We start from the raw sequence: 14,938 nt of genomic DNA on the forward strand, positions 1-14,938 counted from the left end.
AATTTAAGTAGCTTGGTATAATATATCAGAACAAATATAAAATATTATATATTTTCTCAGTTTCATCTATAGACACTGAAAAAGGACCCAAGCCATGTACAGACCATAATTGTGAATCTTCCAAAAGATTATCTAAGGTATGTTATGATCTGGTGGAAACGAAGAAAAAAATTGAGTGGAAATGCCCAGTGTTTAAAGATTCATCATAATTAGTCTTTGTTTTAGCTATTTGTAAAATACATTGAGGCCCACAGTAAGTGCTTCCAACAATGAAGTAAAACTTCACCCACTAGAAAATAAGAAATCAATATAATTGAAATTTGACAGACTACTTTATATTTAATATTGTATATCTAAAGAATGGTTTTTCATTTATTTGGCCTTATTTCGTATGGCTAGTTTATATTAAGGAGAAATCATGGCTGTAATTCTTCCAGTTGTTTCAGTTTCCATAGATGTTTACATATTGGGCTTATATAGTGGTATTTTGCTACTCACTTGTTAGAATAGTTATTTCATAGATATTTAGTATTTTTGTGCAATCATCATATTGTCCACAGGTAGAGTGTTACATGTTTCTCTTAAGTCTTTACTCATTTAGCTGAACTAATCTGAATGGGTAGAGTCAGTACAAAGATGAACAGACGTGATGAGACTAGAGATGTTTTGTCTCTAGACTTAAAACATTTAGTCTTCAGCAGTCAAGTCTTATAGCAGCTGTACATTTTCTTTTTAGTTGAATGATGTTCTCTTCTACTTTTCATTGACTGGATTTTACTATGAATGACTTAAATTTTGACTAGTATGTTTAACAAACACATCAGTATTATATTTGTCAGAATCTTATGAAGGATTTTTCTTTTTGTTTTTGCTCATACATTGTTCTATGCAATGTGTGTTATAGGATTTGTAGTCATATTTTAAAACCCCTAGTACAATCCAGCATCAATTCTTTGAGCATTTTAGTGTAAACCTGTGTATGTGGTTATAGTTTAAAGTATATCTTTACAAGAACAGTAGGGTATAGATATACAGTATAATGTCATAATTTATGGATATTGATAGTGGTGTAATCTCATGATTTATCTGTCTTTTCACATTTATTTATATCCATTTCTGTGTGACAGACTATATACAGCTACAGTTTGGGGTAGTATCATATATCCACCACTATAATAAAAACAAAGAACTGCTTCAAACTGGATCTTTGATGTCTGTTTTGTTTTGTTTTGTTTTCTTGAGACAGGGTTTCTCTGTAACTTTGGAGCCTGTCCTAGAACTAGTTCTTGTAGACCAGGTTAGCCTTGAACTCACAAAGATGCACCCGCCTCTGCCTCCCAAGTGCTGGGATTAAAGGCGTGTGCCACCACTGCCCAGCTTGATGTCTTTTTATAACCATATTTATGTCCCCATGACACTCTCACTGCTTCCTGAATCCTAGAACTCATTCTTCTATCCTCTGTTTTTAAATCTTCTCTATTAAAAAATATCTCACAAAGCTTTATTCAAGATTATTTATAAATAGATGATTGAAGGCTTATGATGATGTTATAGTTTATGTATATGTGTATATCTATACATTTATGTATGTATATAAAGTTAGGTTAACTTATGAAACAACACGTGGCATCTCTATTTTTGACTTATACCCCTTCCTCCCAAATGATCCTTTAATACTTGTTATATATTTGTGTGTTCATGTGTGTATATGTTTATGTATAACACATGTGGGAAAAATGTATTTGTCTTCCTTAGTTTTATTTAATATATATATTATATATTTTATAGCATAAATAATAAAAGCCCATACACAGATATTGCGTTTCAAGCTGAAAGATTAGAGAAGAAAAGCAGCCAAGCCTCTCAAGAGCTCTCATCTCTTACTAGTGCTCAGATCAGAGGGGTGATAAACTGAACCTCAGATTATATTGCTCTTCACCAAACCTCAGACTGAAACTGAGACCCTGAGCTCCTGTCTCCTCTTGTCTTATATTCCTCTCTAGTACTGGGATTAAAGGCATGTGCCACTGCCACCCAGCCTTTATGGCTAACTAGTGTGGCTGCTGGTATTAAAGATGTGTGCCACTACTGCCTGGCCTGTGTGGATGACTAGTATGGCTGCTTTGCATTCTGATGTTTAGGCAAGCTTTATTTATTAAAACAAATAAAATATCACTATATTTCCCCTTTTGGTCTAAAATAAAAAAGGAAGGCTATGACTAATACAAAAAAACTACATACAATAAGTACAGTAACTATATACAATATATACAGGCAGTAAGTACATCAATAATGTCTAGTTCATTTTCCTTTGACAAATTCAGAGAAAATACTCCATTATCTATCATATCTTGGTGAGTCCAAAGACTTGTACCTAATTTACTTTCTATCATAACTTGCATTGCCACCCAAAACTATCTTTTGATATCTCTCAAACTTATACACTTTACACTTCTTTGGTGAATTTCTTTTCTGAGTCTCATAAAAAAGGAAAACTATACTATGTAGCCTTCAACTACCTCAGAGACCCAAGAAGGAAATAGTGTTAACTGAGTAAGCAGAAAATGCAAGCTAACAACTTCCAAAAAATGTGAGAATGTAGAAACAGCTGGCTGCCTGGGGGAGTCACCCAAAGTTCCTCTGCAATGTTGGGGCATTCATCTTCAGCCTAAAGGCCTAGAATATTTGACAGACTTTTCTATGAAGCAGGATATTCTGAAGGGCTGTCTTGCCTTGACTTGTCAAGTTTTGGCAGTCATTCTCTTTTGTGTCCTGCTTGTCCAATTAGGAAAGAATACTATCAGAAGTTGAGGTAAGGGCTTTTTCTTGCTCAATGGCTTACTTTTGCCACAAAGAAAGTAAGCTCTATGTGGAGTTTCTTCAGTACCCATCATCTTTTTTGAAGTAGACTGGTGTTACTAGGAGCAGATATGCCACATTGTCATAAAAAGGAACCTATGGTATTAAGATATCTTAAATATCATATTTGGTAGATCTCTGAAGTATGTGAAAATTATCTGTCTATTTACAATATATCTCTGTTTGACCTTGAAAACATATCTAATATGACTACAAGTTTAGTTGTAATAGGTGACTAATTACTAACCTACATTTACTTATTATCCTAAACAGTTGGTAATAATAACTTTCAAGAAGTAGAAATTTGCATTATTGTTAAATGAGCTGTATAGGTACAATACCTTGAACAAGATTAGAAGTGTATTATGTACAGTATGTTTTAACAAAAGTAATCCTAAATTTGTATTAATATACAAATTTGTATACAATATACAAAATTCCAATCCAATATAAAATATTTAAAACTAGTAGTTGCTTTTAAAAAGTAGATTCAATAATCTACTCTTTTATCTTATTGTATTTGTATTCCTCTTTTTTTTTCAGAGAAAGAACTCTGAATGTAATCTCCTTTCTTCAACTTTCCTCCTGACTATAACCAATAATAAATTATAAACAACTCCCCTAAAAAAATGACAAATATTCATAATCTATTGAATGACCAAAAACCACCCACACCACCTCTTGAGAATGTGGGCATCATATTCTCAAATATATTTCCTGCTGTCTGGGGGTCACAGCATCTTTAGGGCATACTGAGAAGAAAATTTGGATTAATTGTCAAGTCCTGGGAGAGGTAACATTATCATTTGTTGTACAGTCTCTGCATAATGGGAAAAATGCAGGGTTTGTCGCAAGTCCTTCCTAGAGTAGTCTGTGAGGCTGGATGATCTCAGCTAGCCACCTTGAAATTCTTCTGAGCAGTTTGTAGTCCAAAGCTGATCCTTAGGTGTTGTTTTTCAGCTAAGTAGTATCATCATAGTCCTGGAGGAATCACTGTGGGACCCCATCCTCTTTTTGGAGACTTTGAAGTTCACTGCTAGGCCTGTTCATGGTTCACTGCAAAAAAGTGATAGAGACTCAAATCACAAATCATGTATAGGAAGATAGATGAAACCTTTTTCTAGAGTTAGCTAGTACTGTATAAGACAATTAATATCATTATAAAAAGTTTGGAATAAATATATATATATGTATATATATTAATGTTATATATTTTATACCGTAAGAAAAACTTTTAAAGAGTCAGTATAAGGCCAAAGGATTATGCAATTAGTGACAATAAAATTGTCTTTAAATATTTGTTTTTATTCTGCCCTATATCAGGTGGCTTTTCTGACATGGGATAGAGATTTTGGTTTTACCTTAAGAAGCATGCTTGGGTTAAGAGAAGGAGAGAGCCACACTCCAACTCCACAGCCAGCTTTAATCTTTACCTGAACTGAGACTACAAAGAGACCATTTGCATTATATGTCTGTAGAGAACAGCAGAAAACAAGCATTTTGGAAGATTTATAAAATTTTATCCTTTTAGTAATGTGATATACCAATAGGCCAGTTTATTCTTTATCTTGGGACATTTTTTTTCTGTCTCATTTGTCCTTTTTCTTCAGATATGTCATTTGTCTAGTGGTCATCAGATTCCTTAGGTGAATGCCTTTATTCTCCTGAAAAGACAAAACCAAAGCCCTTCCCTAACCCTAATTTTGGGGAGATTCTGTTTTGGCAAGATATATCTGATCAAATGAAAAGCATTTGTTAGTTTTATGTGTTATTTTATATTAAACAGCCATGGTGTTTGATGAGTATTCATCTTTTCTAATTAAAGATGTCTCATGTTCAAATTGAGTCTTTATCAATTTTGATAGTATCCATAGATTTTCATTTACTTGGAAACAAAAGCAAAACTCCTTCCCAATGTAACATATGTCTGGGTTTCCATTCTGAGGTCAGTACATCTTTAAAGAGTACGAGTTGACTTCATTCTGTAGTTTTTTGTACTGTCCAGTGTTTCTCTGCAGCTGTTGTTCCTTTCTCATTAGCATTTAGAAAATTCAAAGTTAATAGAGCAGTATGTAATCTGGGGGCATTTATGACCCTTTTCTGTTTATTTAGCATAGCCTATAAAGTTTGATTTTTCTATAACTGCCTGGCCTGTAAGATTATGTGGTATACCTGTAATATACTTTATATTTTAATAAGCAAAAAAACTGTCTAATTTTCTTAGAGACATATGCTGGAGCATTGTCCGTCTTTGTTATGGCCCCATGATGTCCATAACGTCATGTGTGATTATCAAATCAGCCTTTTCTGAACTCAAAGCAGTTGCCCATTGAAACTTTGACTAGGTATCAATGGTATGGTGTACATATATTAGTTTTCCAGATTCTACAAAATGGAACTCATCCATCTGCCAGATTTCATTTATTTGAGTACCCTTTGGGTTACTTCCTGCAGGTAGTGGTGTTTGTTTGTATAAAGAACAAGTAGGATATTTTCTAATTTTTTCTGGCATGTTGCCACATGATGGAAAGGTCTTTTTTTAAACTTTTGCCATTGACATGATTTTTTTAAAATGAAATTCTGAGGCCTTCATCACATTTCTATTCAATTACTGGCTGATTTTTGTATTACCTAGTGATAGAGGACCTTGCAGTCCTGCATGGGATTGGATGTGTATTATGTTTATGGGAGGATTCCTATTCTTGATTGTATCTTGTAATTGAATAAATAGTGAAGTCAATTCTGTTTCATCTGGTAAAAATTTAGAGGTTTCAATATGCAAAACAACTCTTTCTGCATATTGCGAATTGGTAACAATGTTGAGAGTTTTTTTTTAAATCCCTTAGTACCATGAGAATAGCATATAATTGTGACTTTTGGACAGTTTGCTGAAATTTTATGATTTGTAACCTGCCTTTTCTGATATTTGCATCAATATAGAATGTAGGGGCTCTGGTTATTGGTGTTTTGAATATAATGCATGGAAGGATTTGGCTAGTTCTCTTTGTAAGTTGAATTTTCTTACTTTTGGAATATTTATTGTTAACCTCTCTCAATTACTATAAGCTATCTTCCAGGGTTCACTTTCTGCCCATAATTTGTCAATTTCATTTTTTTTATTAAAAGGTACTATAATTTCTGTTGGGTCTATTCCTATTAACTGACGAAGTCTCAATTTTGCTTTTAGAATTAACTCAGACCTTTTCCATATATATTTCAAAATTTTTACTTGGCTTATGTGGTAAAAAGTTCCATTCTAAGAAAATATCTTCCCTGTGCACTAAAATTCCTGTAGGAGACTACTTGGAGGTAATATGGCCAGAATGCAATTAAGCTTCTGATCCACATGATCCATATGTACCTTCTGTAATTTCTCTTCTTTCAAAGCCAATTGTCTCTCAGCTTCAGTTGATAATTTTCTGGGACTGTTTAAGTCCTTGCCACCATCTAAGGTTTTGTTTAAATTGTTCAGTTCATCAGATTTTTCCCAGTAGTAGGCCATAAATTGGAAATGTCTCCTTACAATCTTTGGAAGTCATTAAGAGTCTGCAATTGATATCTCCTAACTTGCAACTTTTGGGGTCTAATTCTTTGTAAACCTATTTTATAGCCTAAATAGATAATAGAATCTCCTCTTTGTATGTTTTTCAAGAGCAATTCATAATCCCCAACAAGGCAATTTTTTTTACTTCTTCAAACATTCTTTGTAAAGTATCTGCATTTGAAGTCAGGTATTCTTTTTTTTTTTTAATTTTCGAGACAGGGTTTCTCCGTAGCTTTTGGTTCTTGTCCTGGAACTAGCTCTTCTAGACCGCATTTGAATCTTATAATAAAATATCATCCTTGTAATGGTAAACTATAGATTGAGGAAATTTCTTGAGTATCATTTACAATTGCTGTTGTAAAAAATATTGCTCATGGTGCAGCTATTTAACAGTCCTTGTGGGAGAACCTTTCACTGATACCTCTAAGCAGGCTGAGAATTATTATAAGTAGGCACTGTGAAGGCAAATTGCTTTTGTCTTATTCTTGTAAAGGTATAGTGAAAAAACAATCTTTTAAATCAATAAATATAAGAGGCCATTCTTTAGGCAATTGAGAAATTAAAGGATTTCAAGACTGTAGAGAGCACCTTGACTAACTCAACCTTAATACCTCTTAAAGCTATTGCCGTTCTCCATATTTCAAGATTTCTTTTTAATAACAAATATAGAAAAATTCAAAGGGCTGGTTGATTCTTCGATATGCCGAACATTTAGTTGCTCCTGTACCAGTTGTTCTATATCCTGCAGTTTCTCTGTTGTTAAAGGCCATTGCTTAAACCACACAGGTTTTTCTGCCAACAATTTTAAAAGTAAGGGCTGTTGGTGCCTTTTTTAAAAAAGCTGCTGATTTTCAAAAAAAAAACAAAACAAAACAAAAACAAAGTCAGCAGCTGTTGTGCCTTATTCTTGTACAACCTGAATGGTCAGTCACAGTTCTTTATAATGCTTTCTAATATTTTCCCCAGAAACATACATTAATTTATGGGTTGTTTCTAAGATTGAGTGATTGTTAATATGATTATTTCATTACTGTAATAAATCAAGTCTCCATAAATTTATTTCTGTGTTAGCAGTATATGACTTTAATTTTCCTCTTTGTCCTCCTGGCCCTATACATTCGACCTATCCTGTGTTCTGTTTCATTTGAGATAAAGTTTCAATCCCTAAAAGCTAAACATTTGCCTTCCGAAGAGGCCAATTTTGATGCAAAGATTCTGGTGAAATTATTGTGCCTACCAGACCTTCAATGACAATGTCATTTATTTGTATTTTTAAATTTGGTCTTTGTTCATTTATAGAAGTTTTCTAAATTACTCACTTTATGGTTTCTCATAAAGAAACCATATTTTTTTTTGTTCTCTCTTCTATAGCTGTTCTATTAACCAGAACAGTATGGTTTTTTTTTTTTTTTTTTTTTTTTTTTTTTTTTTTTTTTTTTTTTTTTTTTTTACAATAAGCATTAGGTTCTTCAATAGATTTGGGAAGGAGTTTTCTCTATGATGGCAAGAAACAAATGAACCAGATTTGACATAGGGGCCTGCAAGAGGCTCTTCAAGGAGTTTCCCAATGGCATTCCCTTGTATGTCTCTTGTTGATCTAGTGCCTACCTTTACCAAAACTTTTGCCTAATCCAGAAGGGAGGGGTGTTCTGTTTGGATTATTTTTTAGAAAAAAAAACATTGTTTCTAGGAATGCCCTGTTTATAGTTCTTTTTAAGGTGACCTTGTTTGCCAGTTTATAACACTTGACATTTCAATTTTTCCTCAAACCCCTGGAAATCACCTCTATTATCCAAGTATCATCATGGGTATGAGAGACAGTATTCATTGTATCTCAGATCCATTCCTTTAAGGGTCCTGATCTTGCCTTTAAAGCCTAATTATCCTTTTATATTGATGATTAGCATTTTCAAAATCCAGAGGTTCAATTATTATTTGTATAGCTTCTGAATTTTGTATAGTTTTATTTATTGCTGAAGCCAATCTGTGTAAGAAATCTGTGAAGGCTCCCTTTGGGCCCTTACGACTTTAATAAATGAGTCAATTTTCTTTCCAAAGTCTTTAGTTATGTCCCAAGCATTTAAGGCTGCTGAATGACATAAAGCCAGGGCATGGCCATCATATAAAGATTGCCCTTCTACAGTAGCATAATCTCCTTCTCCAAGAACTTGATTTTGTGAGATTTCCACAGCTCTAGGTTTACTCTATTGTTCAATAGTCTTAGCCTCTTCCCTGAATCAGGTACTCCATTGTAATTGTGGACCAGGCTCTAAACAGATTTAACTAAGTCTATTCAGTTTTTAGTGATAATTCTATTATAAACTGACCACACGTTTAACATTTGATCCACAAAAGGTTAGTACATGACATATGAGACTATCACTTCCTTGAATCACCTTAAATCCATCATTTCCATAGGAGTCCATTAACTCTTGCACAGCCTTGAACATATCTATGATTTGTCAGTTGTTTGTATAAGAGTATTCGATATATTAATGGTGGTTGTTTGAATACTGTAGGCTGTTCCTCTTTAACTTTATAATGCAATGTTTAAATTGGTTCTTTATTAAATTCCTCAGTCAGGATCTGAATATCTATATAATCTATTTTATTAAGTTTTTCTAAGACCTGTATCTTGGCAGTCAAACCAAACAACTTTTTATGAGATAAACCAAGAATTATGAAGATGACAACAATAATATTCAAAATGATAATTAACAGTATGTCAATCCCAGTTAAATTGATTATCCCTTCATTTAATTGTTCCAGTTTTAAATCATTTATTATATAATCATACAGCCATCCTATGGCTCCAGTGAATTTATTTTAGCTTCCCAAGTTAATGGGGGTGTGAAGGCTTCTAGGTTTGTTGCTTATAATCATACAGAGAACTAACTTTCTCTACTGTAATTGTGTCTTCCATTTTTTAACATGGGAAAAACTCCCTTCTAAGTAATTCCTCCCTTAAGACTTCCCAATTTCTCACCAGATCTGCCACCGATGATGATGACGACAATATGAGGCTTATTGTTGCTTCTAAAACAGTGAAAGTATGACTGGATTTCAAAATGATTACCTAGTTTGACACCAGCCTGAGAAGCGGATCAGGGAAAACCCACCAGGAGATAAAACCTGGCCTGTAGGGCGGTGTCTATGTCCATCTGTAGCTCTGGCCTGTCCCGGTGACTGCAGGGCCACAGGCAAACAACTTTTTTATGAATTCATAATCCAAACATTAGGCACCGGATTAATTTCATTTCTGAGTCTCTATCCATTCATTTGTGGATGAATATCTAGCTAAATTTCATATCTCAATTATCTTTAATAGTGCTTAATAAATGTGGATGTTCAGATTGCCTTTTGGGAGACTGACTTAAATTTGTTTTGGTGTTTATATGGGAGTAATATTGCAGGATCATAGGTAGTTTCTAGATTTAGCTTTTTGAGCAACCTCCATGCATATTTCCATGGTGGCTGAACTGGTAAAAATTTCACCCATAATGTAAAGGCTTCTATTTTATCATTCTCACCAATTTTGTTGTCATTTGTTTTCTTTATTATACCTTTTCTGGCTTGAGTGAGATGGGATAGAGTTTTTTTGTAGTTTTGTTGATGGTGTTTTGTTTTTGGTGGTTTGAGACAAATTCTCACACTGTAGTCAAAGCTGACTTTTAATTTATGGCAGTTGTACTGCCTATCCCTCCTGAGTACTGAAATTTCTAGTGTATGTCATCATATTTAGCTCTTTACGTAGTTATTTTATATAGTTTTATATATTCATTGATAATTTTATGGATGCATACAATGTATTTTTATAATGCAATTTTAGTAATAAATTATTTAGTTTTCCCCTGCTCAGTTAATTACAGTTTCCCCTACCTCCTCTTCTCCCATTTTCTCCCCCATCCTCCCATCTCCTTTCTACTCCCTCTTCCTTACCTTCATAAAAGTACTGGCCTCCAATGTATATCAGCCAGCCATGGTATATCAAGTTGCAGCAAGACTAGGCACCTCCTCCATTTTTAATGCTAGAAGAGGCAATCCAGCAGGAGGAAAGTGTCCCAAGAGTAGGTAACAGAGTCAGAGACAGCCCCTACTCCCACAGAGTACCAAGCCATACAACAGAAACACATGTGCAAAAGGCCCAGGACAATTCTATGAAAGTACTCTGGTTGGTGGTTAAGTTTCCATGAGGCCAGTGGTGAGAGTGGGGTATTGAAGTCTCCCACTATTAGTGTGAGGGTTTGAAGTGTGATTCAAGCTTTAGTAATGCTTCTTTTACAAATGTGGGTGTGCTTATATTTGGGGCATAGATGTTCAGAATTGAGACTTCATCTTGATGGAATTTTTCTGGGATGAATATGAAATGTCCTTCTTTATCTCTTTTGACTAATTTTAGTTTGAAGTATATTCTGTTATATATTAGGATAGGTACACCAGCTCATAGTGTAGCTATCTTTTCCAACTATTTACTTTGAGGTAATGCCGTCTTTGAAGTTGAGGTATGGTTCTTGTATACAGCAGAAGTATGGATCTTGTTTTCATATCCATTCTAGTAGCCTGTGTCTTTTTATAGGTTAATTAAGACTGAAATTAAGATATATTATTGACCAGTGAGTTTTAGTTCTTGTTATTTTTGGTTTTGTTGTTGTTGATGGTATTGTGTGTGTTTTTTTCTTCTTTGGGTTTTGCTGGTGGGGGATTATTACCTGTGTTTTTGCAGGTGTAGCTACCTTTCTTGGGTTGGAGTTTTCCTTCTAGTACTTTCTATATGTCTATATATATTGATAGGTATTGTTTAAATCTGATTTTGTCATGCAATATCTTGTTTTCTCCATCAATGGTGATTGAAATATTTGCTCGGTAGAGTAGCCTGGGTTTCCATCCATAGTCTCTTAGTGTCTATAGCACATCTGTACAGGACCGTCTGGATTTTGTTGTTTCCACTGAGAAGTTGGCTATAATTCTGATAGGTCTGCATTTATATGTTACTTGGCCTTTTTCCCTTTGCAACTCTCAATATTCTTTCATTATTCTGTATGTTTAGTGTTTTGATTACTAAATGGTGAAGTAGGGGGACTTATTTTTGGGGGTTCAACTTATTTGGCGTTCTGTAAACTTGTACTTTCATAAGCATAACCTTCTTTAGGTTGGGAAAGCATAACCTTCTTTAGGTTGGGAAAGTTTTCTTCTATGGTTATATATATATATATATATATATATATATATATATATATATATATGGTTTTGTCTGCATGTATTTCTGTGCATCATGTGCATGCTCTAGATTCTAGAAGAGGGTGTCCAATTCCCTGGAACTGGAGTTAAAGGAAGTTGTGAGCCACCATTTAGGTTCTAGGAATCAAATTAATGTCCTCTGGAAGAAAGGTCTATGTTCTTTTTTGGTCTTTTTGAGCTATATATTATTCTCTGTTTTCTTCCCTTTCCCTCCCCTTCCATTCTATTCTTTATCATGGCCCCCATTTTCCAAATTTATTCGGGAGATCTTGTCTTTTTCTACTTCCCATGTAGTTTAGATCCATGTATATCTCTTCTAGGGTCCTCATTATTGTCTAGGTTCTCTGGGATTGTGAGTTGTAGGCTGTTTTTTTCCCCTGTATGTCTAAAAGCCAGTTATGGTTGGCTACATATGATATTTGTCTTTCTTGGTCTGGGTTACCTTACTCAATATGATGTTTTCTAGATCATCCCTTTGACTACAAATTTCAAGATGTCATTGTTTTTTTCTGTGGTGTCGTACTCCATTGTGTAATTTTTCTTATCCATTCTTCAGTCGAGGGACATTTAGTTTGTTTCCAGGTTCTGACTATGACAAACAATGCTGCTGTGACCATAGTTGAGCACATGTCCTTGTGTTATGATTAAGCATCCTTTGGGTATATACCCAAAAGAGGTATTGCTGGGTCTTAAGGAAGGTTGTTTCCCAATTTTCTGAGAAATCGCCATATTGCTATCCAATGGGACTGTACCAGCTTGCACTCCTATAGCAATGGAGAAATGTTCCCCTTACCCCATATCCTCTCCAGCTTAGGCTGTCATCAGTGTTTTTGATCTTGGCCATTCTTACAGGTATAATGTGGAATCTCAACTGATGGCTAAGGATGTTGGACATTTCCTTAAGTGTCTATCAGCCATTTTAGATTCCTATGTTGAGGTTGAGAACCCTCTGTTTAGGTCTATACACCATTTTTTAATTAAATTATTTGTTCTTTTGAGGACTAATTTCTTGAGTTCTTTGTATATTTTGGACAGCCGCCCTCTGTCAGATGTGGGATTAGTGAGGATCTTTTCCCATTTTGTAGGCTTCTGTTTTGTCTTGTTTACTATGCCCTTTGCTTTACAGAAGTTTTTCAATTTCTGGAGGTCCCATTTATTAATTTCAGTGTCTGTGCTACTGGGGTTATATTTAGGAAGTGATCTCCTATGCCAGTGTATTCAAGTGTACGTCCCACTTTTTTGTTTGTGAGGTTCTGTGCGGTTGGCTTTATGTTGAGGTCTTTGATCCATTTGGATTTGAGTTTTATATATGGTGATAGATATGGATGTATTTTCATTCTTCTACATGTTGATATACAGTTATGCCAGCATCATTTGTTGAATATGCTTTCTTTTTCCCATCTGATATTTTTTGCTTCGTTGTTAAAAATCAGGTGTTCATAGCTGTGTGGATTGATATCTTGGTCTCGATTTCATTGGTCCTCCAGTACCAGGCTGTTTTCAGTAATGTAGCTCTGTAGTAGAATTTGAAGTCAGGGATTGTGATGCCTCCAGAATTTCCTTCATTGTACAGTCTTGTTTTGGCTATCCTGTTTTTTGGGAAGTATTTTTGCTTTTCCATATGAAGCTGAGTATTGTTCCTTCAAGGTCTGTGAAAATTTTTGCTGGCATTTTGATGGGCATTGAATTGAATCTGTAGATTGCTTTTGGTAAGATTGCCATTTTTACTATGTTAATTCTACCTACTCAAGAGCATGGGAAAGCTTTCCATTTTCTGGTGTCTTCTTCAAAGATTTAAAGTTCTTATCATACAGGTCTTCCACTTGTTTGGTTAGAGTTACAATATTTATTCCATTTGCATTTGGCAAATTAAGGAAAATATTCTATGATTTATCCTGTCTTTGTGAGTCTAAACTTTTATATAATTTATCTTTTATTGTAACTGAGAAAAACTATAATTATAACTATCTAGTCTTCAACTCCATCAAAGATCCCAGAAGGATATAATATTACCTAAATAAATAGAAAGTGTGTTGTAAGCAACTTCCAAAGTTCTAGAAATGACAGCGATATCTTGCTACCTGGACAGTCAACACCCACCATTCTCCTGTAATGTTTTGTCATACATATAGGCCCCTAATATTTGGCAGACTGTTCAGTGAAGCAGGAAATTTGAAGATCTGTTCTGCCTTGTACTGGCAAAGTTCGTCAGTTGCTTTCTTCTGTGTCCGGCAGAATGTCTGGCAGTTTCTTCTATGAAGCAGGAACCCTGAAGGACCATCCCATCTTTTGGACAGTTCAGCAGTCACTTTTTTTTTGTGGGTCCTGCATGTCCAGTTCATACAGCATACCATCAAGCAGTACAGGCAAGAGCAGTTTTTTTTTGCCCAAATGACTAGCCTTGTCACATCGAAGGCAAATACCTTAACGAGTTTCTTCAATGCCTAGCAATCTCTCTGATGTAATTGGTACTGCCAGAAGCAGACATGTCTCCTTGTTGAGAAAAATCTAAGTTTTTAAAGCATTTTAAATGCCATTTTCTATAGGTCTTTTAAAGATTTGAAGAATACAATACCTATCCACCTGAAATATATCTCTGTACATCTAGAAACCCTAACTAACATGACTAAAGTTTGACTATTATAGATGAATATCTATTAATCCATAATTTTAATTGCATAATACATTTAAAAATGTTTATACATAAACAAAATATTTTAAACAAGAATAGAAATATATAAAACAAAATTAACCTTAAATTTGTATCAACAAACCAAAGTCCATACCAATGTAAAGTATTCATTTCTATATCATATCTTATTTTTTTCTCTTTAGTAAGACCTTGACTATGACCATTAGCTATTTATAATCAACTTTCTTTAATTGAAAAAAAACATTTGTAAGCAATATTTTGGAATTGATGCATAGATTTTTAGACTATTTCCTGCTGATTGGGGGCTCTGTTAATCAGGTATTTCATGCAGTGTCCTGTGTGCTTGGTCCTTTTCATCCAGCAGTTCTGAAGCTATTGTGGATGTTGGATCACCTGGATTGTTGCTTCAGGAAGTCTTGCGTGTTCAAACTGTATTAGCCAGTAACGGACCCACAGCTTTCTATCCTTTGTGGAAACAAAAGCAGAACCTCTTTTCCAGACTAGCATATTTTTAGACTTAAATTTTCAAGTCAAAATACCTTAAAAATATATCTGTTGGTTTAGCTTAGCAGCTTGTACAATAAAATGTCTCTTTGTTGGTAGCTCATTCATAGTCAAAAAATTCAAAGAAAACATAATAATAT

The 14,938-nt window shown here is 34.3% G+C and overlaps 1 protein-coding gene across 1 annotated transcript in view; it reads left to right on the forward strand.

Annotated features, from left to right (window-relative positions):
• LOC121459548 (zona pellucida binding protein) overlaps positions 1-14,938 on the forward strand; it is a 105,831-nt gene that overhangs the window by 71,318 nt on the left and 19,575 nt on the right. Inside the window, exon 6 of the mRNA XM_041669432.1 lies at positions 61-137. Coding sequence (XP_041525366.1) covers positions 61-137 — 77 coding nt within the window. The remainder of the gene's footprint in view (positions 1-60; positions 138-14,938) is intronic.

This window comes from Microtus oregoni, unplaced genomic scaffold (assembly GCF_018167655.1).
Source record: "Microtus oregoni isolate MIOR12 unplaced genomic scaffold, Mior012 000019F_ref0000042, whole genome shotgun sequence".
Lineage (NCBI taxonomy): Eukaryota > Metazoa > Chordata > Mammalia > Rodentia > Cricetidae > Microtus > Microtus oregoni.